The sequence below is a fragment of the Mucor mucedo genome (assembly GCF_025094135.1).
Source record: "Mucor mucedo strain NRRL 3635 chromosome Unknown EV154scaffold_133, whole genome shotgun sequence".
In the NCBI taxonomy this organism is placed as follows: Eukaryota; Fungi; Mucoromycota; class Mucoromycetes; order Mucorales; family Mucoraceae; genus Mucor; species Mucor mucedo.
In genome coordinates this window covers 40,723-65,465 of record NW_026252417.1, presented here as the reverse complement: position 1 = coordinate 65,465, position 24,743 = coordinate 40,723, and the positions used below count along the sequence as shown (strand labels likewise).

Below are 24,743 nucleotides of genomic sequence, written 5' to 3'. Positions count from 1 at the left end.
TGGTCAAGCTTACGGCTCTCGAATTGCAGGATTTCTTTAATTCACAAAACAAGACGCTAAAACAAAATTAAAATAAGTAAATCAAAAAAAAAAAGGCTATTTAGCTGGCAAATACCTTTTACACCACACCGAGTTCCCCGATCCGTCCATTGCGCATTAAAGAACCAAGGGCTTCTGTGCTCTCCTTGTACCAAACAAAACGGCTTCCACTTGGTAAAGCTTACGGCTCTCGAATTGCAGGATTTCTTTTATTCGCAAGAGAAAAAAGAAAACAGAATACAACTTGTTGGGATATAACGTGTATCATGCGTTTTAGGTGTGACTGGAATCTGAGTTTAAATATGATACAACAAAGTAAAGACGCGTTTTTTTAACAATCCCTCACCTTTTAGGAAATGTCAAACGTATTTTTTTCAAATAAACGTATTTTTTTAGAGCCACGCGATGGTCTACACGTTGATTGACATGCCATATCATCTAAACTTTCTGGGATGATTGATTTCTGTTTTCCATAAAATCTGCTTCACTGTCATTACGAGCTACTATTGGAACGCAGATATACAACTACCAAGCGATTTGTTTGGGGGGTTTTTGCAAGTGTTTCTATTTTAAGTAAATGCTCAAACATTATGGATGATAAAATAGACAAATGAAATCATCTTGACATAAGCTTGTTTATCTATAAATAAAGCTGGTTCACACACTTTATTCTTCTCCTTTTCTTTTCCCTTAACATACTTCTTTTATCGTATGAAAGTAACCGATCACGTAAAAAGGTTAGTTAGTAATGACTCTTGTTTCTTTGAAAAGAAGCTAAAATGAAAAAAGATATATTGTGATATTGCGGCTGCAGCTAGTCTTTGCTATAGGAGGGCGACCTCCTAGGCAGAGTTCTTGAGTTTTTGGAACTCACGAACTGTGAATAGCAGGGATGCATTTTAAATAGGGGCAAACATACTGGCCTGCTGGTCTTCTGGCCAGAATTTCTGTAAGTAGTATAAAAAAAATACGTTTGAAAAAAATACGGAGGTCTAGACATTTCCCACCTTTTACTATGTCACAAATATCAGAGGGTAGCTCCATCATAATGATCTTATAAAATATACTTACTTCTTGTTCAGAATTAGAAAAGTTTTTTAAAACGTCCAAGAAAAAAAGGGTTGAATCTTTTTGTCGGTAAAAATAATTCTTTGGTCAAACAATTCATGAAACAATTTGACAACGCGGGTGATTGCAAGAAGAATTTGGAAGCAAAGTTCAAACACGAATACAAAAAGTTGTTCCCGCATTCAAAACGATGTCTAACCAAGCACCTGAACTTTGAAACTTTATGGTATGAAGCAATGGCCGACAAGGCTTTGGAAATCGAGCAGAACAGACTTTCTGTTCCGTTATTACAATCCACCACTGTATTATTGACACAAAGGATGGACCATAACAACAGCAGCAATAACAGCAATAGTAACAACAGCAGTAGAAACAACAGCAATAGTAACAACAGCAGTAGAAACAACAGCAATAGTAACAACAGCAATAGTAACAATAGTAATGTGAAAGTTGAAAGACATACTTTCAACGATATTGCGGAATTATTTGGTGTAAGAAACACTCGTTTTAATTTATGATAATTACTCACACTTTTTCGTTAGGATTTCAATGTGGAAAATGATAGAGATGATGTCAAACTAGTACTGTTTGATATTTACAAGATAGCCTCGAAACAGGATCGAAAGCTCGTGGATGTTCTGATTAATTTGTAAAAGGGAAAAACATACAATATACAGCGCGTTTTAACTTATATCACCTTATTTGTTTTAGGCTTAATAGTCTGCCTACCGAATCTTTGTTAAACCATAAGGTGGAAGAGGCCGAATTTATCAATGGGTATTTACAACCGTTTTTATCGCCTCTATTTCACAAACCTCAAAACTCGAAATTATTTTTATGGTAAAAAATGAAATCCGGGAACAATTTATCAGGCAGTATTTTTAATTCTTTATTTCCTTTAATAGGTTAAACACGAAAACGGATTTAAAAAACTATAGCAAGAGACCCGATGGTGCATGTGTGTTGGTCGAAAAACAACGGATCAAGGAATACGCAGGTTTTGTACTTCCATGTCTATAATAGCAACTGATGTTCCCTGCTCATCGCAGAGATTTCCGCTCCCATCTTCGTAAACAAATTGACTCATTGATTGAATAAAACCTTATGATAAAAAGAGTGCACCAAATCCTTTTAGTGAGTGCACCAAATCTTTTTAGTGATTGCACCAATAATTTTCGGAAATAGTGTATTAATAAAATTTAAGACTCCACAGCTTTTCAACTTTACAGACTCTTTCTTTTTCAAATCATCTTCTCGGCAACGAAACAACATTATAGCAACCATACGAGGCAAGAAGGCATTATCAACAGCCCTTTATTTTTATTAGTTAGCACAATCAAAGTGGGTTTTTTTGGGAGGACTGTGCTAATATCTTTTGTTTGGTTTCGTTCCCCCCCTGCCTTTAATAACTCACTAGCGTAGGTTGAACCGTGCATCTTTCTTAAACCAGATGCATTTAAACCGTGCGAAAACTGTATAATCACACATCTACCATTGTCGCACGGATTTTTTTTTTTTTTTTTTTGGAGCTGTAGCGGACAAAACGGCTATTGAAATATGTAGAGTGAGCACATCTGTAAAGAGACACTGTGCGTTCTACAAGAAGGACTGTCAATAAAGAGCGTGCTCCCACTGTCCTTGTTTATATATGTGTATTTATGCATGAAAGGGAGAGGGAGGGGGGATGCAAGAAGGTTTACCCAGTCTGGACCTGTTGATTATCAGCAATCTTTTTATCAGTGATAACAAAAAATAGATATATAGAGAGAGAGAGAGATAGACTATTCTATAATTTTTTTTTTTTTTTTTGCACGGCATTGTCACACGCGCTTACAGATACGTCATTTATTTTTGGTGCTTACATGATACTTCTCACGGATGAAATCAGTAAAGTATAAATACGAGGAGCTACTTAGTCCCTTTTTTTTTTCTTTTGTTGAAGAAAGCTTATTTCAAAAAAACTTGTTTTACAATGGACCCTTCTGACTGGATTGATGTGACTACTGAAAAGAACCATTATTCTTTAAACCACTTTGTGATCCCAAGTCATTATGAACGTGATGTCTCTAGTATTTTGATCCCTCATGGTGTCATCATGGTAACGTACACAACATAAAAATTATGGCTTTTTTTTTTTTATCACGCCACCCGTTAACGACGGAGGTTACATATTAGGACCGAATCCAAAAATTAGCTAGATTGATTGTAGATGATTCCCAAGGACCTTTAGGTAAGTAGTAAAAAGTAAATCAGTGAGGGTAGGGGGAGGACATGGCTGATTAAAAAAAAAAAAATGGTAGTTGTGTGCTGTATTTTAAAGGGTGGACATCAATACTTTGCCGACTTGGTGAATGAGATCAAGAAACTCCGTAGAAACAATGGAAGCAGTGTGCCGCTTAGTTTAGAATTTATTCGAGTGAAATCGTACACAAATGATACATCAGGTGGTGTCAATATTTCTTTAACTGATGAGCAATTAAAAGAGTTTGAGGGAAAGGTAAGTGGGTTTCCTGGGAAACAGAATAAGTGACTCATACAGAGAATGAAATATATATATATAGAACTTGTTAATTGTCGAAGATATCATTGATACGGGTGCTACGATGGTTCATTTGCTTAATCGATTAGAGACCTACAATCCAAAATCTGTCAAGGTTACCAGTTTATTAGTCAAGAAGACGCCTAAAAGTAATGGTTATATCCCTCATTACGTTGGCTTTGCTATCCCCGATGCATTTGTTGTAGGCTATGCTTTGGATTATAATGAATATTTTAGAGATTTGGATCATATTTGTGTTATCAGCGTAAGTTTTTCCCCGTATTTTCATACATTCATCAATCTGATTAATTCCATTTCCCTTTTCGTAGGATGAGGGCAAAGCAAAATATGCTGTTTAAAACATCGTATTTCTTCTGCAATCGCTAATAAAAAGTTTCTTTTTTTTTTTTGAGAGGTACATGCGTATTGTGATATATTTTATTTAGAAGCTTGTTGTTCCAACTTTTTCTTTGCTAATTTGGCCAACATAAGTTTATCTAATTCTACTTGAGAAGTTCTATAAAAAAAACAGGTATTAGTTTTCTAGGCACCAAAAAAAAAAAAGGGTAAGTCTATTTTACTTTTCGTTCAAACAATTGTTCATGGCCTTCAATTTTTTTCTACAAGTCCACATGACAGTAACGTTGTGTTCTTTACTACATGTAACAAAGTCTAATTATTTTTTTTAGGGGGTGTATTTAGTATGCGATATGTAGAAATAAAACGAGAAGAGAGGGTACCTTTGATAGGTAATTGACAGAATTCAAGGGCTTTTGCCTTCATATCTTTATAACAGTTTTCTTCCTCAGCTCTTGTCAAAGCATGAAGCTTACTATCTTGAGGAATAAAAGGATTATTCATGGTTTCTTCTTGTGTTTTTCCCATTTTTTTTTTATATAATTCTGTTTTTTGTTATTGTGCTAGGGTATGTTATACTAGAGAAAAAAAGAAAGGGAAACAACTCGAAAAACTGCGAAATGATATAATTTTAAAATTTTAAAAAAAAAGTGACGGTCACGTTACTTATTTTATTAAACACCCTAATACCCAAAGCTTTTTCGTTTTCATTATTATTAAAAAATTGTGGGCAATATGCCTAGATGCTCCGAAGAGCGATGCCTTCAAACACACGAGGTGCTGTAAGTTTGAGCAAAAGCTCATTCCGTCCTTCTCAAGGGGATTGCCAAAGTTCTCTCCTTTCTATAATATTCGTCAGTTTCAATTTCTAGATCTCTTGTCTGAGAAATCACTTACCGTTATGCACAAAGAAGAAAAAACCCTGTTGGGATAATATCTTCTTTTTATATCCTCTTTCTTAGTGGCTTAGTTTATCTGTAAATCTCCGAATTTTCCTGCTTTGGGATTGATAGTGTGACACACATTTGTGAAAGCTAGTTTAAATACCATTGATAAACCTTGGTCTGTTCTGTGGCTTGCTATCTTATAGCAAGGCGCTCACTTAAGTGATACAACTACATGAAGTACTATCCAATAATAGGATAATTCTTTTGTATCACAAAAAAACTTGGGGATATTTATTATATTTGATCAATAATGGGGGTTATTTATAGTAAAAATGGTATAAAGAGAAGAAACAAGGATTAACCTTGGAAGTGAAATTTCCATTAACAGAAAGGACAAGGGCTCAAAATGGTGACCAACTTGTGGTATTTGACAAAAATAATACACTTGAGAACTAATGAGATAAAAGTAGGTAGCTAATCCATTGAGAGAACTATATTTTAAGTCTCTCTATCCTATTATTCTTGATTTGATCTGAGAAGATTCTCTTTTCGATCGGTGATGTCGTAACTCAGTAGTATAGCATTCTGTATTGGTATATCATATTTTGGACAATCATGCAATCTTTAATATAGAAATATGTACTCGTAGTAAGAGAAGATGTATAGCAGTATACAAGCGTATGCTGATATGCAAAATATCAAAAAGGTTGTTTTAATTTTCACAGTGTATTTATCTAAACTATCCCTAATTGTTTATATGTTCTTATCTAAAAACCTTTTCACAAATTGGTTTGATTAATTATGTTAATGGATCAATTAATTTTTTAACATTTTGAATGTAAAACTTTTATAATGTGTTATTACATTACTACCATGGGCAAAGTATAGTCAAAATCTGTAAAGGCGGCTTTCCAAATCTATCGAGCCCCCCCCCCCCCAAAAAAAAGAAGAGCACTTCTGAGTAAGAGTGCGCGCCCTTCCACCCCCCACTTCCCATGTCGACCAAATCTAAACTTAGCAAATGCTTCACAAATGAACTCAAAGGAAGCGATGCTGTAAAGTATATAATGCAACCCTGAAAAAGATAAAATAAAATTAACGCATCCAGTAGTATACCCGACATAAAAAATTAGTGGAGACATACGTACAAGTCTATCGCGGGAAAGCACCCGATACCACACCCACCAAATATAAAACAGAACGAGATATTATCCAAGAGAATCACAAGTAAGTAATCCTAATCTCATTGCGATATTCTCTTGGGTTGTGCATTCTTTTGGGCTAACAAACTTGTAGGTTTGTACGCACGGAAGAAGACACCACATGGGAACAACGTGTAGCGAAAAAATACTACGATAAATTATTCAAGGAGTATGCGATCTGTGAATTGAAATATTACAAGGAAGGGAAAATTGCTTTACGCTGGAGAACAGAAAAGGAGGTCATGGTGGGGAAAGGTCAATTTATGTGTGCATCCACCCAATGTGATCAAAACAAGGATTTAAAGAGTTGGGAAGTCAATTTCGCTTACAGAGAAGACGGTGAAAAGAAGAATGAGTTGGTGAAAGTAAGATTATGTCCTGACTGTTCCGATAAGCTAAACTACAAGACAAAGGTGAGGTTAGCACAGACATTGAAACGAAAACGCGAGGAACAAAAAGCGAGTAAACGAGAAAAGAAATCAAGGAAAAGTCATAGTGATTCCTCTGCATCATCCTCGTCAGGTAAATAAGCCATACAATACTTGACATTTTTTTTTTATTAGACACTAATAGTATTTTTAATAGACCAAGATTCAGAGAACGAAGAAGAAGAAGGAAAGAAATCAGAGCCATCCGTGTGGAGTAAACCACTGGAAAAGAAGGACGAAAAGACAAAGGAAGAAGAATACGAAGACTATTTTGCAGATCTACTCCAGTAATAGCTTAATGAAAAAATAAAATAAAAAGTGTATATGAAACGGACATGATGATGATTTTATTATTTGATTTTTTTTTAAAAAAAAAAGCACGCTATACAAAAAGTTACTCCCTTTTCCCCCTCTCTAATCATCGGCAGGAGCTGGTGCTCCAGGCTTAACCATCGTACTACAGCATTTGGCATCATTTTCACAGTCATCCATAATCGAATCAAGTTGATCTCTACACCGCTTATAATCATCGGTAAGAGCTCCAGGTGACTTTTTGAAAAATTCACAATCTTCTGTATTCTCAATCTCTTTACACTCCTTCTCAAGTCCCAAGTTAAACGCCGCAAACTTTTCATCGGGACAACTCGTATTGTATGATTTCACTCCAGGGGACACTTTGCCACAATCTCCACATATACAGAGTCCGGCAAACATGGTAGGTGTTTGTCCAGCGGGACATTTACACTCAAGTCCTGCAGATGAACTGACAGGGGCACCACTAGCAGCAGCAGCAACGGCAGGTGCTGCAGCTGCTGGTTGTACCTGTGCCGGAGCAGGTGGCGCTGCTTGTACGGGAGCGACTTGAGCCTTGACGGGAGCAGCCTGAACTTGGGCGGGAGGAGATACTTGAGTTTGAGGAGGTACAGGTGGCTGACCAGTGAGAGCGGGAGGAGCCGGTGATACTTGGATGCCTGGGGCAGCAGGGAATTGTCCACCCATTGTTGCTGGTAATTGAGCACCGGGTGCAGAAGCCGGTGTATGAACATTAGCAGGTGAATACAGTTGTTGGTAAGAAGGCTCTCCGCCTGCATATCCTGGCACTTTAACATACACGGGTAGTGCAATATATTCAGGCTGTAATGATTGTGCTTGTACTTGTGCTGGTGGGTGTGGTACTGCGGCTTGTGCTGGTAATGCAGCGTTTTGCGCTGTGGGTGGTACGACAGCAGCAGCAAATACTTGAATAGTCAATGTACTTAAAATAGCGCAGATGGAGAGAGCACCAGATATTCTCATTAGATTAGAATAAAGTTATAAAAAAAAAAAGAAAGTTAAGAGGGAAAAGGTAGTTTATTTTTTGACCCTGTATTTATATAAATAATTTGCCTATAAAGACGGAGGTAGGAAAGTGATGCATACTTTGTTAATACCACATCGAATCATGGCCATATGATGTGGATATAATGATAGAGACTAGAAAAGAGATGGGGAAACAGTGAAGCAAGAAAGGCATTTTCTAAATATATGATGACTCCTGGGTTCTTTCCCCCCCTTAATGAAGAATAAAGACAGAATAGTTTTTTGAAAATCGTTGCATAGCAAGCATTGCATTTCAAGCAAAAAAGGTAGTAATAAAGCATATAGACGATGGATTCTTTTTTAGTTTAATGAATTATGCTGAGAACATTGTTTTCTCATGAATGGGAAACATTTCTTTTGTTGTTTTCAAAAATAATCTTTACAGGCAGCTACTTCAAAATCGGCTCAACCCGCAGGAGATCCCCCTTGCATTCAATAAGCGTGGTCCAATGAAGAAGTTAGTTCTGTTCACGTATGAATGATGGCTTTACATTGCTGCCCTCAACCCTCCCCCCTTTTTTTTTCATCCCTAGTTTCGTGAATGTATAGTGGAAGATTTATACAAGTTTTTTTCTTTTGCTGAAATACATTTTGCAAAAGTCCTCTACCCCCTTTCATCATGTCATAGTTTAATACTCTACTATAAAAAAAAAGTGTACTTTAAACTAGTTAAGGTAGACTAGAGCAATACATATTTTTATTTCCCTTGTGCGCAACTCAGGATTTCTATCGTGTCTAGGCATACAAAAAGATCTCTCCTTCAGCACACCCGAAGAGCAGCAATTGGTCCGTGTGCACAACACCAAACGAACTGACTTGCGATTTAATGATGGAAGATTTAAATTTTGAAGAGTAGGCTTGAAACTATCAACCCCTCATGTCAGTTTTTTTTTTTTTTTTTTTAAATTAAAATTTATACAGAAAAAACTTACATCGTCATTAATTGGTATAAAAGACACAGAGCTATTTGCATTAATTGTCAGGATTTCATCCTTGTATATATCCAAAGAGGTGACATCTTGAGCTGCGGGTATGGTCTTTACAAGTGCTAAACGGTTGACATTCCAACAACATATAAGATGATCTGCGGGTGCACAGGATAGCAGTAAATCATCAGTATAAAATTTCATCTAGAATCAATAATTAAATTTAGAAACTAGCCATTTTTTTTTTCATTATAATTTCAAATATGTGCATACACAAGTGATTTCGGTATCACCTCCCTTCCAGCTTGCTACCAAAGTGCCAGTTCGCGATTCAATCAATGAAATAGCACCGGTGGAAAATCCCACCGCAACTAACGTCTCTGCTTGATTGACCGCAATCACTCGAATTACGCCCGACATCATGGAGCTCGATTTCCAAGTATGTAACGGTATGTAATTATGTGCATCGAAAAATCTTAATAAAAAAAGCTTAATTTTTTTTTTTTTGCGAAAATCATCCTTAACAAAAGGGGCCAGTAAACTTACGTAATATTGCCTTCGATCGTACCTCCTACTAAATGTCGTGATTGAAATATTGGTTTGACGGAAACCACGGATGATCGGCCCGCATTGAATTGATGAAGTCCAGTTCCTGTTTCGGGATCCCATAACTGTTTTTTGGGGGGGCACATCATTACTTATTCCATTTTTTTTTCCTTACTCTTTTAATAGATTACTTACATGAACATGACCATCACAACTGGCTACAATATCATTCAGACCGCCTGTTGATAAGAAATGCACATCATTGATTGTCCCTCTTCGATGCCCAGTGTAAGTCACCAAACTTTCCGAAAATGGATCGCTTTCCCAGTTCTCGATCCCTTCGTGCACATTCAACGACCAGATTTTGACAGTTTTGTCTCGCGATCCCGATGCAAAAATCTTTGCAGGTTCGTTGACTGCAAACGTTCGAATGGCCGCATTATGGCCAGCAAATCCGCGCAATTTCAGGTCATTAAATGAAAATTGCATTGATTTCGACATTTCTTCAGAATTCGTGGATAAAAATCGGTTCCAATTTCTTTATATAAGCCAAAAAGGGTTTAATTATTTAGTTGTTCTCTTCCTCCGTTGCTTCTCCCCCCCCCCTCAACTTACTTTTTATCTTCGGGAAATGGTTTCCATCTTGTCTTCCAAGGTAAAACACTGGTAGGAACTTTGGATTTACTAACCGTCCTCTGGTTGCTCAGTAATTCATTTTTTTTTTTTTTTTACCTATTCAAATGTTCTTTTTTTTTTACCTTTCTTTTTCCACTGGTTTGGTAACGCTGTTCGGTTTATCAAATATCTCGGTAACCTTCATCTTTTGGGTGGAGCTTCCATCTAATGCTAAGGAATTTGAGGTGGTAGAACCCGAGACAACAGCAGTGGACGACAGAGGGATGCCTGTCCCGTTTGTGATGACAGTGGGAGAAGCAGTAACTGTAGCAGTGACAGCAATAGCTGAATTGGTTAAACCCGCTTTACTTGCGCTACTCTCCGAAGCCACAGTCAACCTAGATGGTGGATACCCAAACGTATGCAAATTCTTGGTGGAATATTCAAACAGTTTGTTTACATCAATATCGATCTTTTTGGATAGTAATTCATCTTTTGTAGAGGAGGAAGATTTCTTGGAGGAGATGGAAGCTGTATCGGTGGCTTGATCGGTAGGTATACGTTTGTTCGGTATCATCCAAGACATAAACTTGTTACCGCTTTGTAAAGTGGCAGTTGTTTCTGATTTGGTGGTGGTAGCAACTGGTAAGAATTTCTTTTGGACAGAGCTGATGTGAGAGGATGACATGGAACTAGTGGGTGTTATATCGAAAAGTGATTTTGACTTGATGGAAAAGTGATCATACAGCATGGACTCAATAGCATCACTATTATACATGTGTTAAAAAAAAAGAATGCTGTATCTAGATATGCACTCGTTACCTGGTGGGTATCACACGGCGTAATTTCTCTTCTGAAACAATCATAATAAATCGGTAATAAGCATAAATCATCTATCCGACCAGGAAAAAGGTTCAGTAAAATTGACGTTTTTTCTTTTATCATTTTGTTTCTTACTTGATAGCTCTTTTGTGCGGACAATGAACAAGAAAGTTCATCCTTGCTCTCATCATCACTAGAAATGTCCATAGAGAAACCTGAAAAGTATTTTTGAAGTGTTGAAACAATCTACAAAAAAAAAAATAGAAATAAAATTAGTCGTTATAATAATTTTTACACCGTCCTTTATTACTTACAGTAGATTCCCATTCTTGTACTGTCAATTTTTGACTTGCTTTCAACAAATATTCAATGGTTTTCATACTGATGGTCAGGCGTAACCTTAATTGCTCTGGAGAGATCGAATTGATATCCTCGGTGGCAGATTGTGGTAATGGTTCCAATAGTTGGTATAAAGTGGCAATAAATCCAGATTTGAGTTCAGTCACCAGCGCTTCGTTCGATAAATATGGCACCAATTCTTGTAACAACGTAAGTACCGAAAATATGGTTTTAGTGGTCTTCATCGTCAATTTAGCACTCGTCACAGATCCATCCATTAAACTAATCAAGTAAGAATACTGTACTGCTGTAAATGTCGAGCCAAATCCGCCAATGATGCGCACCGTGGTATTGACGAGTGAAGGGCGTACTTGATTATCACGGAAAAGAATCTTTACGAGTTGGCGTACAATATGTTTGGAGGTCAAGATAGGGCCTAGCATCACACAGATATGAACGAGGGAGTCGCCCGCGAGGTCTGTGATGGATGTGGTTTTATCTGTTGCCACAGCAACACTAGGACCCTCCTCATGAATCGCAAGTGCTTCAAGATAACAGGGAAGCATCTGTTGTAAAAACACGGAAATTCCTAACCTCTTTACAAATTCATAAATGATGTTTTGGTTGAACAGAACTTTGGGGATATTAGGTCGTAATGCTTCAAACATGGATATGATTCTCTTTAGTAGGTATCTACGAGCTCTATCTGGTCCGAGGCGTTGGGCAAGTTTGGGGAAAAGACTGATGGATCCAATCCTTGTTTCGACGTGTGTGAATAATTCAGAGAAACTCGGTAATAATAAAAGAAAAGCCTGTATATGACTGTTAGTAAGAAAAAGGGGGCATGGTTCCTTAAAATTTTTATACGGTACCTCATCTTCCAGATCACATATGCGATCAATCCATTTATCAGCCAAATACAGCCTTCTTGACCATTCTGCTTGATGAAACGCCGCCAAATACTCATACATTTCCGGAACAGTTTCAGGAAAGGGGAAAGAAGAGCGAGGATCTCGTACAGTCATGACAGGGAAAGAAGCACATAAAATTGATTTGGCTGTGGGTCTGACTTGCCAATCCTCTGATTTCAGTGCTGAAATAACACCTGTGACAGCAGACGAGACATCGACTTTACCAGTAGGAGCAATATCGTAACTGACATCCCCGTTACCGACTTCAAAATAACCGCTGGCTGGTGCTTGAGAAGGCTCTCCATCCGAATCCACCACTTTGGAATTTCCAGCAGTATAGACACTTTCAATCACTTGACCTAAACAATACATGTCGAATGCAGCACCTACTGAGAAGGGTTTAGGTGGCGCTTCAACTGTTTCTGTAGGATCAATCATAAATCGATGAGGTGGATCGGGATAAATAGGATTAACAATTAACATTTCGGCACGGTCCATTGACTTGTATTTGGCTGAAAATGCTGCCATATCTTCAAACAGATCCAAATCATCAATAAAATAATTTTCTGCAATGGATATAGGCATTTTGATTGGTTCGGTACGAAGCACTGAAGTAAAAGGTTCGGCCGTTGCTATTAAAGATGAGGGAAGTGAACGGCTGGTATCGATGGAAGATGCAGTGGAGTGAATCGACGGTGTTCGGTCTCGATTGGAGGTTGCAGCTGTAGTCACAGTTCCGGCAATGGAAGACGAATGAACCATAGTCGAAAGTAACCCTGTTGTTGCACTATCCATACTATTGCTATTCGATAACAGCGTATGTCTCGTTCTTATACTACTGGATCGTTGCTTGGATGCAGCAATCGCAGCGTTTGTGATGTGTTGCGGTTGGTTTGCTCGAACTGATCTATCTGACGCATCATCCTCTGCTGATATAGGCGAAGCTGACACTAAATGAGATTCTTTTTTCATCTTGTTCCAATTACAGCCACGTTGGGGATGCTTATCCTTGAACAATTGAATAATACCATGTTTCATAAAACTATTCTGACCAGCTAATAAAGGTAAAGCGACATTTTTTGCCTCGACAGCGCCTTTACCGGTTAGATCATTGCCAAACGTTAAATCAATCCAATGGTGTAGGTTAGCAGAAACGTAATCACTTTCCAGCGCTTCTGCATGTTTACGTATAAAATCCTTAGGTGAGTCAGCCCATTGAGGTATTTGTAAGTCGGGCATGTCGGGGTGAATGGATTTAAAAATGCTTGGGTCAGTATAGAATTCGGGTATACATTCATCAGGTGTCCATTGGTATAATCTTTGCATGGATGAAGGGTATTCGTTGGGTTCGTATTTGGATCTTACGAATTGACATAAAACTGGGATTGGTGTTTTTCTTGCCTGGTAGACATAATAAGTGATATCCGATAAAATATCTGTGATATGATGAGGTACGGGTCCATCAAAAGTAAAATCGAGTTGCTCATCGCCCTTGTTGATTCTAAACTTTGTCTGCGTAAAATTTCTCCAGCCATCCTCAATCGAATCCCCCGAGAAATCTGTAATCCAAGGTAAGATGGGATAAAAATTGGGATCCCCTTCTCTTCTGCCTGCCAAATGGTTCAAGGCCATCAGATAAGAAAAGTTAGATATTTCACCTTTTACCCAACTCACAACCAGAGGTTCTTGGGGTAAATGCTTTGTCATCTTTAGTACTTTTCTATCATGGATCCAACTTCTCATATCTATTTTCCCGAAATTATAAATAAGGGGGAGTGTGTTCATTTTATGTGCTTTGACATTACCAAAATCTTTTGGGTTTGGTTCAAACTCGATTCCAGCCAATTGAATCCACAAATTTTCATCCACTAAAATATTCGATGCTTTTAGACTTCCGTGCAGAACTCCTCGGCTGTGTAAACTTGCAATGACACGTAAAAGTTGATAAGTGATGAAAGATTTTTTTAGATTCGAGCTGAGGACACCGGGATTGTAAGTGATCAAGTCTTGTAATGTAGCACCACGATACGAAGCCAAGAAATAATATGCATGATTGGTTTCAATCAAGGAAAAAACGTCGGGTAAATTCGAGTTGGATGTGTCTGCTTCTATTAAATCAATGTCTTTCTCGACTTTTTTTTGCAACGTAATCGAGTCGTCTTCCTTAATCAAGAGTTTTTTATACCAATGGCAATTGGGCCATAAAAGATTCCTTACCCTATGGACGAATATCTTTTTTTTTTTTCGTTTGTTTGGTTTAGATTGACACACTGATTTTTTATAAATAGAATATAAAAAGAAACCTACATCATGCGTTTCCTTTCTGTCATCGAACATGGCTTCATAATCGTTAAATATGTCCTTTAAAGATTCGATCTTTTGATCGGCTCCTTTTCCTTCCAATAAGGATTGGATATATTCAATCAATGGCCATTTATCCTGTGTATGGATATTGTTGCTTTTAACTGATGACATAACTGAAGATTCATAAAGTGATAAGCTATAGAAACACATTTTAGACCATCATGGTTATTTTAACTCTATCCCTATTTTGTTTTTTACCCGTTGGCGCTGGCTTTAGATAATACAGTGACATATATATTTACAGTTGGAGATTGTTTTTGAGAATTAGTTGAACCTGCATCGTTTGTTTTTCGAGAATATCCGGGTCGTCTTAATATAAAAGCTTCATTGTTGTCACTGGGATGGGTTAACTTGTCGATCCAATCTGTATCCACCTAGAGTACATGTTATAAAAAGAGGATTAATCTTTTCAATTGCATAATTTCTTCAATGCTTTTTTTATTATTATTTTACAACACAGCACGCGCTCGAACCAGATTTTCTGTCTGAAGGGAAAAATGGAAATGCTACATCTATTTTTAAATCTTGGTGTATTTTCTCTTTTAATTCTTGAGTACTGAAGCTATTTCCCATAATCCCTCTCAATTTACAATAAAAAAAAAAAAAAAAAAAAAAAAAAAATGGAAAAAAGGTACAAACTCATTTCCCAAACACCCGTTTTAGTCCTGTGACGTTCCATCCCTCAGTTTGACTCTTGAGTCCCAAAAAAAATCAGACTTTATTCATATACCTTCTCCCTTAGCCACCCACATCTCTCTACGATGTAGGCCAAATATTGTTGTGCACGTTGATTAAATCAATTGATCAATCACACACTGTAACATTTGTTTATTTTTGTCACAATTCTCGCTATCATATCAATCCTTAGCGCACAAAAAATATTATGATTATAAAACACCAGCTGTTTTTCTTAAGTATTCTGAATAATCTCTCGACTATAAAACCATTTAACAAAGTATTCATAATGTATAAATCAATAATAGACAATATCTATGTAAATTCATGCAGTCAAAGAATAGAGGCTATCGGATGCCGTGTTGTATAGACCTAGATATTTAAAAACTATAATAAATAATATAACACGACGAGAGAGCGTGATGCAACTGCTACTGTGTTCCATGTCTGGAATATTTCTACAAATTCCTACTTTACAACTCAACCAGCGCTTACGGCAGCAAAAGTTTAAGGTGTTCTTATCCTTGTTCTTCATTTTTAAAATCGTAACAAGAAAGGAAAGAAACCGGAGTTGGTCTGTCAGCGTGCCAAAAAATTAAATTTTAAAGATCCATTAATGTTACTAGGAAAGCTGTTTAAGATATCCAATGACATTCTTTATTCGAGATATTTTTCTGCTTGTTTGTTTATGCAGTTATACGCTGCTAAACTTAAATGGCCTTGCATTGTCACACAAGCATTACTTTCAATTATAACCTCTGGGATCAACATTTTTAACACTGCTTCTTTAGCCAATAATTTATAGTTTTAATTTTATTATTGAATGCACTATATTTCTTTACATAAAGAAAGGATTTACTTCAGACCTATTGCTATCACTTGTACGATCTGTGTACCCTTGTTTACCGAATTCAGCAATAAGTGTATCATCATCACTGTAGATGTATACTTCAAGATCCTTGTTACAACCAATAGTGAGATTATCGTAAATCCACTCGCTAGATGCTTCTTTGTTTTCTCTATTCTTTTCTACAAACTTTCGAGTCTCCTTAACTTGACTGTAATATCTTGAACTACTATCATCGTAACACAATGTGATATTGACCCCATGCTCTGATCGACGTCCAAGCAAAATTTGCAAATTGAAAGAAAACTTTTGAATATTTCCAAAAGGGCGCAAGTCAATCATTATGGGCGATGTAAGAGCCTGTCGAGATTTGCCAGGACTTCCGACTGACAGGATCTCGATATTTGGTAAATGAGTAGTAAGCAGGTCCATGAATTCTCCAGTTGGAAGGTAATCTCCGATTTTCATGACGTTCAATTTATTTTTTGGGGAGCTTGGATAGTTAATTGTCTTGAGTCGGACACCTCGATAAAGATTCAAGGAGAACCGAAAATTGAAACTTAAAAGATCTGGGCATCGATTGAGTGCTTCTTTTAGGAAATACGTCTGTACCTCAGGACGTTTATCATACATGATAGCGTGCATGTGATTGATCGCCTCTAACCCAATAACAGAGCGCTGCGTATCTGGAAACTCTAGCTTTATTCTGCTTTCATCGTAGGAACCCCCGTTACCAATCTTCGATCCGATATTTACTGTTATTCCATAATCAGAGTTGTAAGCCAAAGAGTCACGAACAGAGGAAAAATCGTCATAATAAGCATGTACAGCACTTTTCTTATTTACTTTAAACGCACCAAGTAATTTAAAGAGAAGGGTTGTCTTGGACTCCTCTTGTTTTGATCTTCGCCTGTAAGTTTTTGGTGGCTCAAAGTTAAAACGGATAACTTTGAACGTACCCAAATGGGCCACGCACTTTAAAGCGTTGTTTATACCAACTGTATTTATCCAGTCGCACAAATCTGTATCATACATTGTGATATTAATTGAATCTATTTGTGCAGGAATATAATCTGTGATGTATTCAATCAGGCCAGTTGAAACAGTAGGCACTTCCAAAGTTAAGCTTTTCAAACAACGAGTCATCTTGCTATTGGTGGAATCATTTGATAAACGGGTGTCTGACATGGTACGATCGCTCTTGTACTGAAGCGAGATTAAATTGGGGCAAATTTTTGTGATATCAAGAATTTCCAATGCGTCATCACACTGATTAACCAGTAGTAAATGTTGTACATTTTTGAAATGGCTTAAAAACGTTAAAGTTCGATCATGGTGAGAATCCACCTCGATCATTTGGTGTTTATAATGTAACACGAGATGATTGATGGTGGCACGGTATTTGTAACAAACCAGAAAATGTAAGTCAAATATGAGACTAGTGTGAAAACGTTGAATAGAGTTCTCATCATAGTCAATATGCTGGATACGGTTTAAACATCCGGTGGACTGAGTGTAAAGAAGCCACCTAAAGTATTCCACCACAAAGGCACTTCGTTTGATGTTTAAAACTTCAAGATTAGGCAGATACTCTAGAAAGGCGATAAAGCTGTCTTTATCCATTACGCTTTCTGAGTTAGGAGTATACTCGTTATCATCAAGATCATCCGATATCTCGAGTGACAGAACAAAGGCACCATATCGAAAGTAACAATCGCGTTCATGTTTTTCCAAATTCATTTGTGAATTCAAAATGCAAATATTTTGAGCGGTTAAATTCACATTTTTATAAAATACTTGCAGTGAAGCTGTTGACAAGCTCTTGCAAGAAAGAGCGCATTGTAGAAGATCATTTCTGGATGTATTCAGAAGTATCTCGTTGATGATCTCTATAGGTATATGTAAAAAATGCATTTTGTTTGTAAGAGAAAATAGATAAAACAATTAAAATGAAAATATAAATCTTTTATGCTCAATATGAGTTTCGTCATACTGCGATAGCTGTGTCACAAAATTCGCTTCTTCCAGAGATAATGAGTTCGTGCAACATCAAACTAATAAAGCTCAAATATTGTATACATGTAAGAGTGTTATAGAGTGTCAAAAGTTAAATAACATATGTGCATGTTTAATTCTATAAATAAAATTATGACGAATATATCATACATAACCGAAGCATCTTAACCTTTGACCATGGAAGACAAGAAGAGAGATTTGATGATCTTCGGTAATTCCTTATTCTCTGTACAAATATGAGCATGACTTCCTAAAGCCTTTTTCAATCTATTTTAAAGTTCATTAGCTTTTTGTTCGTGATAAAAAAAAAGGGTTGTGATTCCACTTACTGCGCAGCTTGATCTTCTAGACTGCCAATAAAAATCATTTGTGCAGTAACTCTATCATCAGATTTTAAAACTAAATAATAAAGGTAAGTGGGACAGCGATATAAACAAACACAAAAACAACTTACTTCTAGCGATATCATTGGGATGGATATTGTACTGTTGGATATTAGCATCAGATAATACAACTACAAAGTAATCATCGGATTCTTCCTTGACAATTTCTTTCATTGAATGGGATACAGCACCCAGAGTATTATCACCACTTAAACAGTATTGTGAGTGGGCCTTCATTTTGGAGATAACTTCAAACGCCTCCTTCTCTGTCTTTGGGTATTTGCCTTCTTTGACAAACTCAATGTTTGCACCATCTCCACTGTGGCCGACAATTTTGTACGCAAATTTATGCTCAAAACCACGGAAGGACTCCATCAACATTAGAGCTACCTCCATGGATCTTTCCAAACGACGATCGTGTGAGTTAAAACGGAACATACTTGCAGATAAATCAAAAACAAAATTCATTCGTTTAGGTTTGTCTTGGAAAAGTCCTAATTCGGGATCATCTTCACCTCGTTTTTTATAAATAGATCGTTCACCCGTAAGACCTTCGATACTGATATATATAAAAGATGAGTATTGATTACGCTAGACTGAAAACAAATCAAGACTTACATTTTTGTGTCATCCAAATCACCAGAGGATTGATTCTTAAGCCAGACGCGTTCCTGTTTCTTTGCCTCGACACTTTCCAAAATTACACGGAGCTCACGTACTTCTCGACGGATATTCTCCATGTATTCGTTATATTTCTATTCATATGCACATGTTAATAAATACTACCTTCTCTTCAAATATGTCCCCCTTACTTGGAAATCGGCTTGTGTCATGTCGATTTTGGTCAACATTTTCTCCATAGCTTGATCATGCATCTCTTTTTGTGCTCGACTAATAGCCTCAGGTTCGTCGCCGGTTGTTTTAATTTTAAGGCTTTCAATATCTTCAAAACTAGCTTCTTGACGCCCATTTTCATTCATATTATTACCAGATCCATTGGCCCCTCCTCCACCAGATCCACCAGATCCACCGTCACCTTCACCAACACCAGATTTTCCGCCGGAGCCTTCACCTTGACCATCTGTCTCACATTTCGCATCGCTGTTTCCTCCACCAGCGCCTTGTTCAGCCTTATTATAAAGCTCTTCCAATTGCTTATGCTATTTGTCACATTAATTAGGAATTGAATACAGTAAAATGGGAAATTGAACTTACATCTTCAGTTTCGTAAATAACGGATAGAAGTTTTTGATCCACACCCACCATTTGCTTCCATGTTTGTGCAGCCTTATAGATAGCATTTGGATCGACTTGCCAAATACGGACTGTACCTGCATTATCCATTGTAACAAGGTTACCATTAGGAAGCTCTGATAATGTAGCCGCATAACGCTCAACCTGGAATTGATTGTAACTTGTTACAGGTTCCCTATGACACGACATATTAGAGAGTTGTATTCAGACTTATCACCCCTCAACCCTACCCCCTCTTTTAAAAAACAAAATACTTACATGGCACCAACAACGGAAAGGGGCATTTTGATACGCCAAATTTGTCCAGATATAGGATTTAATAGGTCCAAAAAGCTTTCAGCGCGACCATCAGTAGGAGGTTGAATAATTGCTAATTGCTGAGTCTTTTCCAGAAATAAACTTGTGCCTTTAATCTTGGTGTTGACTTGATAATTGGTTTTTTGGTTTTTTATAAAACAGGATATATCAATTACACCTTTCGAGCCTAAGAAATCAGACCGAGAACAGCCTTCCAAAATTGAAGCAAATTTGCTGGGATTCTCGTTATGTCCAAACTTCACACCAGGGGTAAGATCTTGTTCAAAGATATGACTCAATTCATCCACAGGTTGTCCATTTTGACCAAGTGCTTGAATCGATTCCATGGTGTTGGGGACGCCTTGCTCAGAGTGGATTGCGTACATGTTTGCATCACGACTACCACGCGCAATCCAAAAGTTGGGCTCAATCACATGAAGTTGATTTATACGTGTGGGGAAAGTCAAAGTATGTTGTTTGGAAGTATTGAAATCTAATACCGCAATGACAGGTTGATCAATTTGATAAAACACCAAAATACCTGATGAGCTCAAATTATTACACATAATGGATTTGACAGGCTCAAGACCTCGAATCACTACGGAGACAACAGACTTCTTGTTGAAATCACAACAAAGTAATTCATTATTGGAAGGATTGTGCAAAGCAAGATATTTAACCTGGCCTTGGGTACGGATAACAGAGATACGAAGTCTTGGAGGTGCACGTTGCAATGGGAAGTATTCGTATAAATCTAAACTATCTATTTGCTTATGAGTAGGCTCGACTCGGTGTAAAGTGACAGGGTTTGTGGTTACGACAAAGATGGTGCCGTCATCCATGGTAGCAATATCAAGAGCTTCACCGCGAGTAGGAATATCAAACGTATATAATTGTTCGGAGAAAGTGGTGGATCTACCTTCTTTACGCTCCACTTCTTTCCATTTCTTGCCTACATCAATATCCCAGCCGCCACGCACAGCAATATCATCGGTTTCACATTTGCTTACCAGTTGCTTGGTTGCGGATGGTACACGAGTCCATTGTTCTGATAAAAGGGGCTTACCCAATGAAAGTACGTCACCCAAAGACATGGAAAAGTCTGATTCAAGACCGACAGGAATACCATGTTTTTCAAAGATTTCAATCACAAGTTCTTTGGAAGCTTGATCATATTGGTCGAAATCGAACACGTTTTGAAGAATTTTTGAGATGCCTTCCTCAGGATAGTTCTGGAGATGAAGCACAATATTGACCAATTCACGTGTAGAGTAAGGGTAGGAGATCAAACCTTCGTCTGTCAATTTACGCAGATCTGTAAACGCGTTTGATAACTTGCCGAGTAAATCTTCAGATACTTGGGGACCATATTTACGTAGCAAGAACATTTCGGATTTCATATCGGGATTATCTACAGCATGACAACTAAATACATCTCCAATTTCACGATAAAAATCGTTACCCAAGAAAGGATACCCTGGTCGATTAGCTAATACAAGCATACGGAAATTGGGGTGTACCATAATGTAATTTTGACTATCTTGGATATCCGACTCTTTAGAGATAATACGACGCCCATCGCCAAGTACCATTTGTCCATCTTCAACCAGACTCTTGAGAACAGCTGTGACATAAGTAGGGGCTTTGTCAGCTTCATCCACAACCAAGATGGTACCATCACGGACTGCCTTTACAAGAGCAGAATCCTCATAGCTCAGAACACCATCGGCAATAGCAGGAGTTGTAGTCAAACTTTGTACAGTACTATCACGATGTAATTGAATATATTCGCGTGGCAACTTCAACAATTGTAAGAAATAATCTGCTAATTTGTTTTTACCAACACCCTGATTACCAATCAGTAATAAATGATCTCCTAGTTGGTAATCTTTGAGCATTTCTTTCAAGATTTGGGTATGAGCAGGGTTTTCATGGAAGACAACGTTAGGAATTAGCATAGGATCACCTCCCTGGAATACATTTTCTACAACATTGCCAATACGAATTTGCTCGGGATTTTCACGCGATGGTAAAACCTCAATCACAAGGTCAACGGAATCTTCTTTGGGTGGATAGATGCCGTTAGCAATCATCAAAGCATGAAGCGCTTCACGAGCTACTGTAGGCATAAAGCGAGACAAAGCGGCTTTATGAATAGCAACATAGAGATTCTCATTTTCAAAGTAAGCTAGACGACGGCACATACGAATCAATTGACGTGTGGACAATGTACTAGATAACATGCGGATAGTCTCATCTTTATCACGACGTAATCTTCTAGAGAAAGTCAACAATTGTTTTAATTTATCTTCATCTACACCGGGTGAAAGGGCAGTTAAAACCTGTTGTTCTTCATGAGATGGCAAGGTATCAACCACAATAAAATGGAACATGGATAAAATTTCGGCGCTTAACCAAGAGCCTGCCTTGGTATCAGATTGTCCACTGGTACCAGCTCTAGCCAATGCCATGATACGGAAAGATGGGTGAATAGGGAATACACGTTTTAACTCGAGTTCCTCCACAGTTTGTTTCTTCAAAAGTTTAATATAGCGCGCCTCACTTATTAAACGTGTACCATCAGGTAATTGGGTTTCACGATCTGAGCAAAGTCGTTGTAGTGTGTTCAAAGTACCAAATGAAAGAGCTTCAATGCCATCTAGTACAGCTAAATGACCATGAATAGCCGCCTCCACGAGTAACGAGTTTTCCCAAACAGTATCACCTTTAGCCGTAGTAGAACGACGTTGTAAAAGATCACGAGAAGACATATCACGGTAAAGGGGAATGTAATCAATAGTATAGCCCAGATTGCGGGCAAAATGTCGGACAAGCGCAGATTTACCAACACCTTTATATGTACCAATCAAGCAGATGTCTTTTCCGCCCGCATGCAACAAAACCATGGCAGAGAAAATTTCACGATGATATGGAGTCTCGATGAAGTATTCAGCAGGGCTAAATGCAGAGGGTCCACAATAAATAGGAAGTCCGAGGGGGCCGAATTGTGCTGATGAAAATAATGCGATGGCTCTTTGGGCAGTGTCTTTTGGCTTTACTGGATTGATGGTCTCGATTAAATAACCTGAAGAAGTTTGACGAGATTCCATGTGAGCTTCAACCACTTCGGATTTGACAGCAAATCTTCTAAATGCCGATTCAATCACACTTAACTGCTCAAGGTCGCAAGTAGGTAAAAGTGTATAAGGGTACAAAATATCAACAAGGAAACGTGGATTGACATTGGGTACAATAGATAATAAGTTGGCTAAAGATTCGACGGTCATGGGAAATTCAGGTACTTCAATTTCACGCGTATTACGACCTTCGTTTTGTACACCTAATACTAAACTGATTGATATCAAACGTTCAATTAATTCACGGGATACATTCTTATTGGTGATCAAGTTCAGCATTTGGTCTACTTGTGATTTGAATTCAGGTGCTTTAATGTCTCTGCTTTGAAATCTGGATCTAAGCGGGGGATCAAGTGGGTAACCAACATAGGGTGGTACAGGTAAACCTTAAATAATAAATGTCAATTTATATAATCTTCTCTCTCAATCATTTCATTTATATCATTGGTATACCTAATGCAAAGACCAAAAATCGGGGATTCACTTTCTCAAACTTGGTGTCACTGGAAACGTCTTTTGTAGTTAAGAAACGTCCATCCTCAAGTGACATTTCACGATTCTCCAACAGATTATTTAAGATGGGTAACACATTACGTTCTGCCTTTTCAATACCATCCAGTACAAGAATTCTACCGTGAATTGCAGCTCTGACAGCAGCTTGATCTACATAAAATGATGTTCCATTCGTGAGTTCTCTTCTTTGTTTCAAATCGGCATCTGTCACATCTTTGGATAATGCTACATATTCGATCCTAGAAAAGGAGTTTCAGGATTGTTGGCTTTTTCTTTTAAATACAATTTACTTACTCTCGTTGTGTCATTTCTGCATACTTCATAATTAGATTACGACGCAATGGACCAGGAGGACCCAATAAAAAGATATCTTGTCCCAACTAATTATGGAATATTTATAAGTTGCGTGTCTTTAAATGCATGAATGATTGTTATTTTACTTTGTCCTTTTGCATAATCCTATATATATATACAATCATTAATATAAAAAAAGACATACACACTCGTTGGGATAACTGTGTCTTACCATCTTAAATGTCTCAAAATATCCTATAAAGAAGAAAAAAATATTAGTCATGTTAAAAGCTTTGACTTTTTAAATTACCTGAGATCCATCGTAAAAGGGCCCTTGGATTTCAGGCACCAATTCTGGATTTTCAGCAGGGTAAACTTGCATGACGATATCGCCAATTCGAACAGATTTGACATCAACTATTTCAATAATGGGTTTAAGCATTATGCATATTTATTTAATGTCGTTGAAAAAAAAAAAAGGCTACCTTGTTTAGTAAGATCCTCGTCCTCGGAATCGGACCAGCCTGCTTTGGACGGGTTCAATGTTGCTCCAAGTTGCTTTAATCTTCTCTTTGCTTGCTTGTTACTGTTAGACATGTGGAAAGCAGACAAAATATGTGTGGGGAAAATTCTGAGAAAAACTAGCTGCAAGTATGTATTTTTGCATGTGAAACCAACTATGAATTGGCTGTCCTTTAAAAAAAACGAAAAAAGGTTACATAATCTGCAAAGCTGCGTGTGAAACGTGGATATATTCGCATAAACTTTCGCGATATGCTCTAAAAGACAAAGTGCTTCCATTCTTATTTTACCGTATTTTTGAAAAGTGTGGGCATTTGCGTGAGGTTAAATTGCCTAGAATACTGGAACTAATTTGGTCAAACGACTGAGACTGACTTGCCCAGCATTTTGAAAATAAATTAAC

At 37.5% G+C, this 24,743-nt stretch overlaps 8 protein-coding genes across 8 annotated transcripts; 3 read left to right on the top strand and 5 right to left on the bottom strand.

The window, feature by feature from the left end:
- Positions 1–1,205: 1,205 nt before the first annotated feature.
- Positions 1,206–2,205, top strand: EV154DRAFT_568758 (uncharacterized protein; the record flags this gene model as incomplete). The annotated part of the gene is made up of 5 exons (XM_051606093.1): positions 1,206–1,598; positions 1,650–1,756; positions 1,819–1,947; positions 2,013–2,073; positions 2,131–2,205. 5 exons carry the CDS (start codon positions 1,206–1,208, stop codon positions 2,203–2,205), a joined length of 765 nt encoding a protein of 254 aa, XP_051452823.1.
- A 476-nt stretch (positions 2,206–2,681) lies between these two features.
- Positions 2,682–4,065, top strand: EV154DRAFT_524703 (phosphoribosyltransferase-like protein). Its single transcript, XM_051603215.1, has 5 exons — positions 2,682–3,205; positions 3,283–3,337; positions 3,408–3,604; positions 3,669–3,911; positions 3,976–4,065. The coding sequence occupies exons 1-5, from the start codon at positions 3,080–3,082 to the stop codon at positions 4,003–4,005; spliced, it is 651 nt and encodes a 216-aa protein (XP_051452822.1). The 5' UTR covers positions 2,682–3,079; the 3' UTR covers positions 4,006–4,065.
- On the bottom strand, positions 4,066–4,847 carry EV154DRAFT_524701 (uncharacterized protein). The gene is made up of 3 exons (XM_051603214.1): positions 4,387–4,847; positions 4,228–4,318; positions 4,066–4,163 (listed from the first exon to the last, which is right to left on the bottom strand). The coding sequence occupies exons 1-3, from the start codon at positions 4,529–4,531 to the stop codon at positions 4,085–4,087; spliced, it is 315 nt and encodes a 104-aa protein (XP_051452821.1). The 5' UTR covers positions 4,532–4,847; the 3' UTR covers positions 4,066–4,084.
- Positions 4,848–5,815: 968 nt separating this feature from the next.
- On the top strand, positions 5,816–6,827 carry EV154DRAFT_524700 (FRA10AC1-like protein). The gene is made up of 4 exons (XM_051603213.1): positions 5,816–5,945; positions 6,002–6,117; positions 6,187–6,614; positions 6,678–6,827. The coding sequence occupies exons 1-4, from the start codon at positions 5,886–5,888 to the stop codon at positions 6,809–6,811; spliced, it is 738 nt and encodes a 245-aa protein (XP_051452820.1). The 5' UTR covers positions 5,816–5,885; the 3' UTR covers positions 6,812–6,827.
- Positions 6,828–6,851: 24 nt separating this feature from the next.
- Positions 6,852–7,833, bottom strand: EV154DRAFT_524698 (uncharacterized protein). The gene has a single exon (XM_051603212.1). The coding sequence runs from the start codon at positions 7,814–7,816 to the stop codon at positions 6,935–6,937; it is 882 nt and encodes a 293-aa protein (XP_051452819.1). The 5' UTR covers positions 7,817–7,833; the 3' UTR covers positions 6,852–6,934.
- A 657-nt stretch (positions 7,834–8,490) lies between these two features.
- On the bottom strand, positions 8,491–15,004 carry EV154DRAFT_545719 (uncharacterized protein). Its single transcript, XM_051604669.1, has 15 exons — positions 14,856–15,004; positions 14,601–14,776; positions 14,346–14,538; positions 13,844–14,270; positions 12,000–13,783; positions 11,103–11,939; positions 10,924–11,034; positions 10,789–10,859; positions 10,110–10,733; positions 9,967–10,035; positions 9,547–9,889; positions 9,352–9,476; positions 9,079–9,280; positions 8,812–9,009; positions 8,491–8,743 (listed from the first exon to the last, which is right to left on the bottom strand). Exons 1-15 carry the CDS (start codon positions 14,973–14,975, stop codon positions 8,615–8,617), a joined length of 5,409 nt encoding a protein of 1,802 aa, XP_051452818.1. The 5' UTR covers positions 14,976–15,004; the 3' UTR covers positions 8,491–8,614.
- An 856-nt stretch (positions 15,005–15,860) lies between these two features.
- Positions 15,861–17,850, bottom strand: EV154DRAFT_524695 (uncharacterized protein). Its single transcript, XM_051603211.1, has one exon. It carries the CDS (start codon positions 17,836–17,838, stop codon positions 15,916–15,918), a length of 1,923 nt encoding a protein of 640 aa, XP_051452817.1. The 5' UTR covers positions 17,839–17,850; the 3' UTR covers positions 15,861–15,915.
- A 168-nt stretch (positions 17,851–18,018) lies between these two features.
- EV154DRAFT_53375 (AAA domain-containing protein) lies at positions 18,019–24,488 on the bottom strand. Its single transcript, XM_051603993.1, has 13 exons — positions 24,304–24,488; positions 24,129–24,235; positions 24,051–24,073; positions 23,965–23,983; positions 23,819–23,904; positions 23,465–23,763; positions 19,836–23,397; positions 19,539–19,752; positions 19,136–19,483; positions 18,942–19,078; positions 18,395–18,882; positions 18,270–18,339; positions 18,019–18,207 (listed from the first exon to the last, which is right to left on the bottom strand). The coding sequence occupies exons 1-13, from the start codon at positions 24,413–24,415 to the stop codon at positions 18,105–18,107; spliced, it is 5,568 nt and encodes a 1,855-aa protein (XP_051452816.1). The 5' UTR covers positions 24,416–24,488; the 3' UTR covers positions 18,019–18,104.
- Between the last annotated feature and the right edge of the window lie 255 nt (positions 24,489–24,743).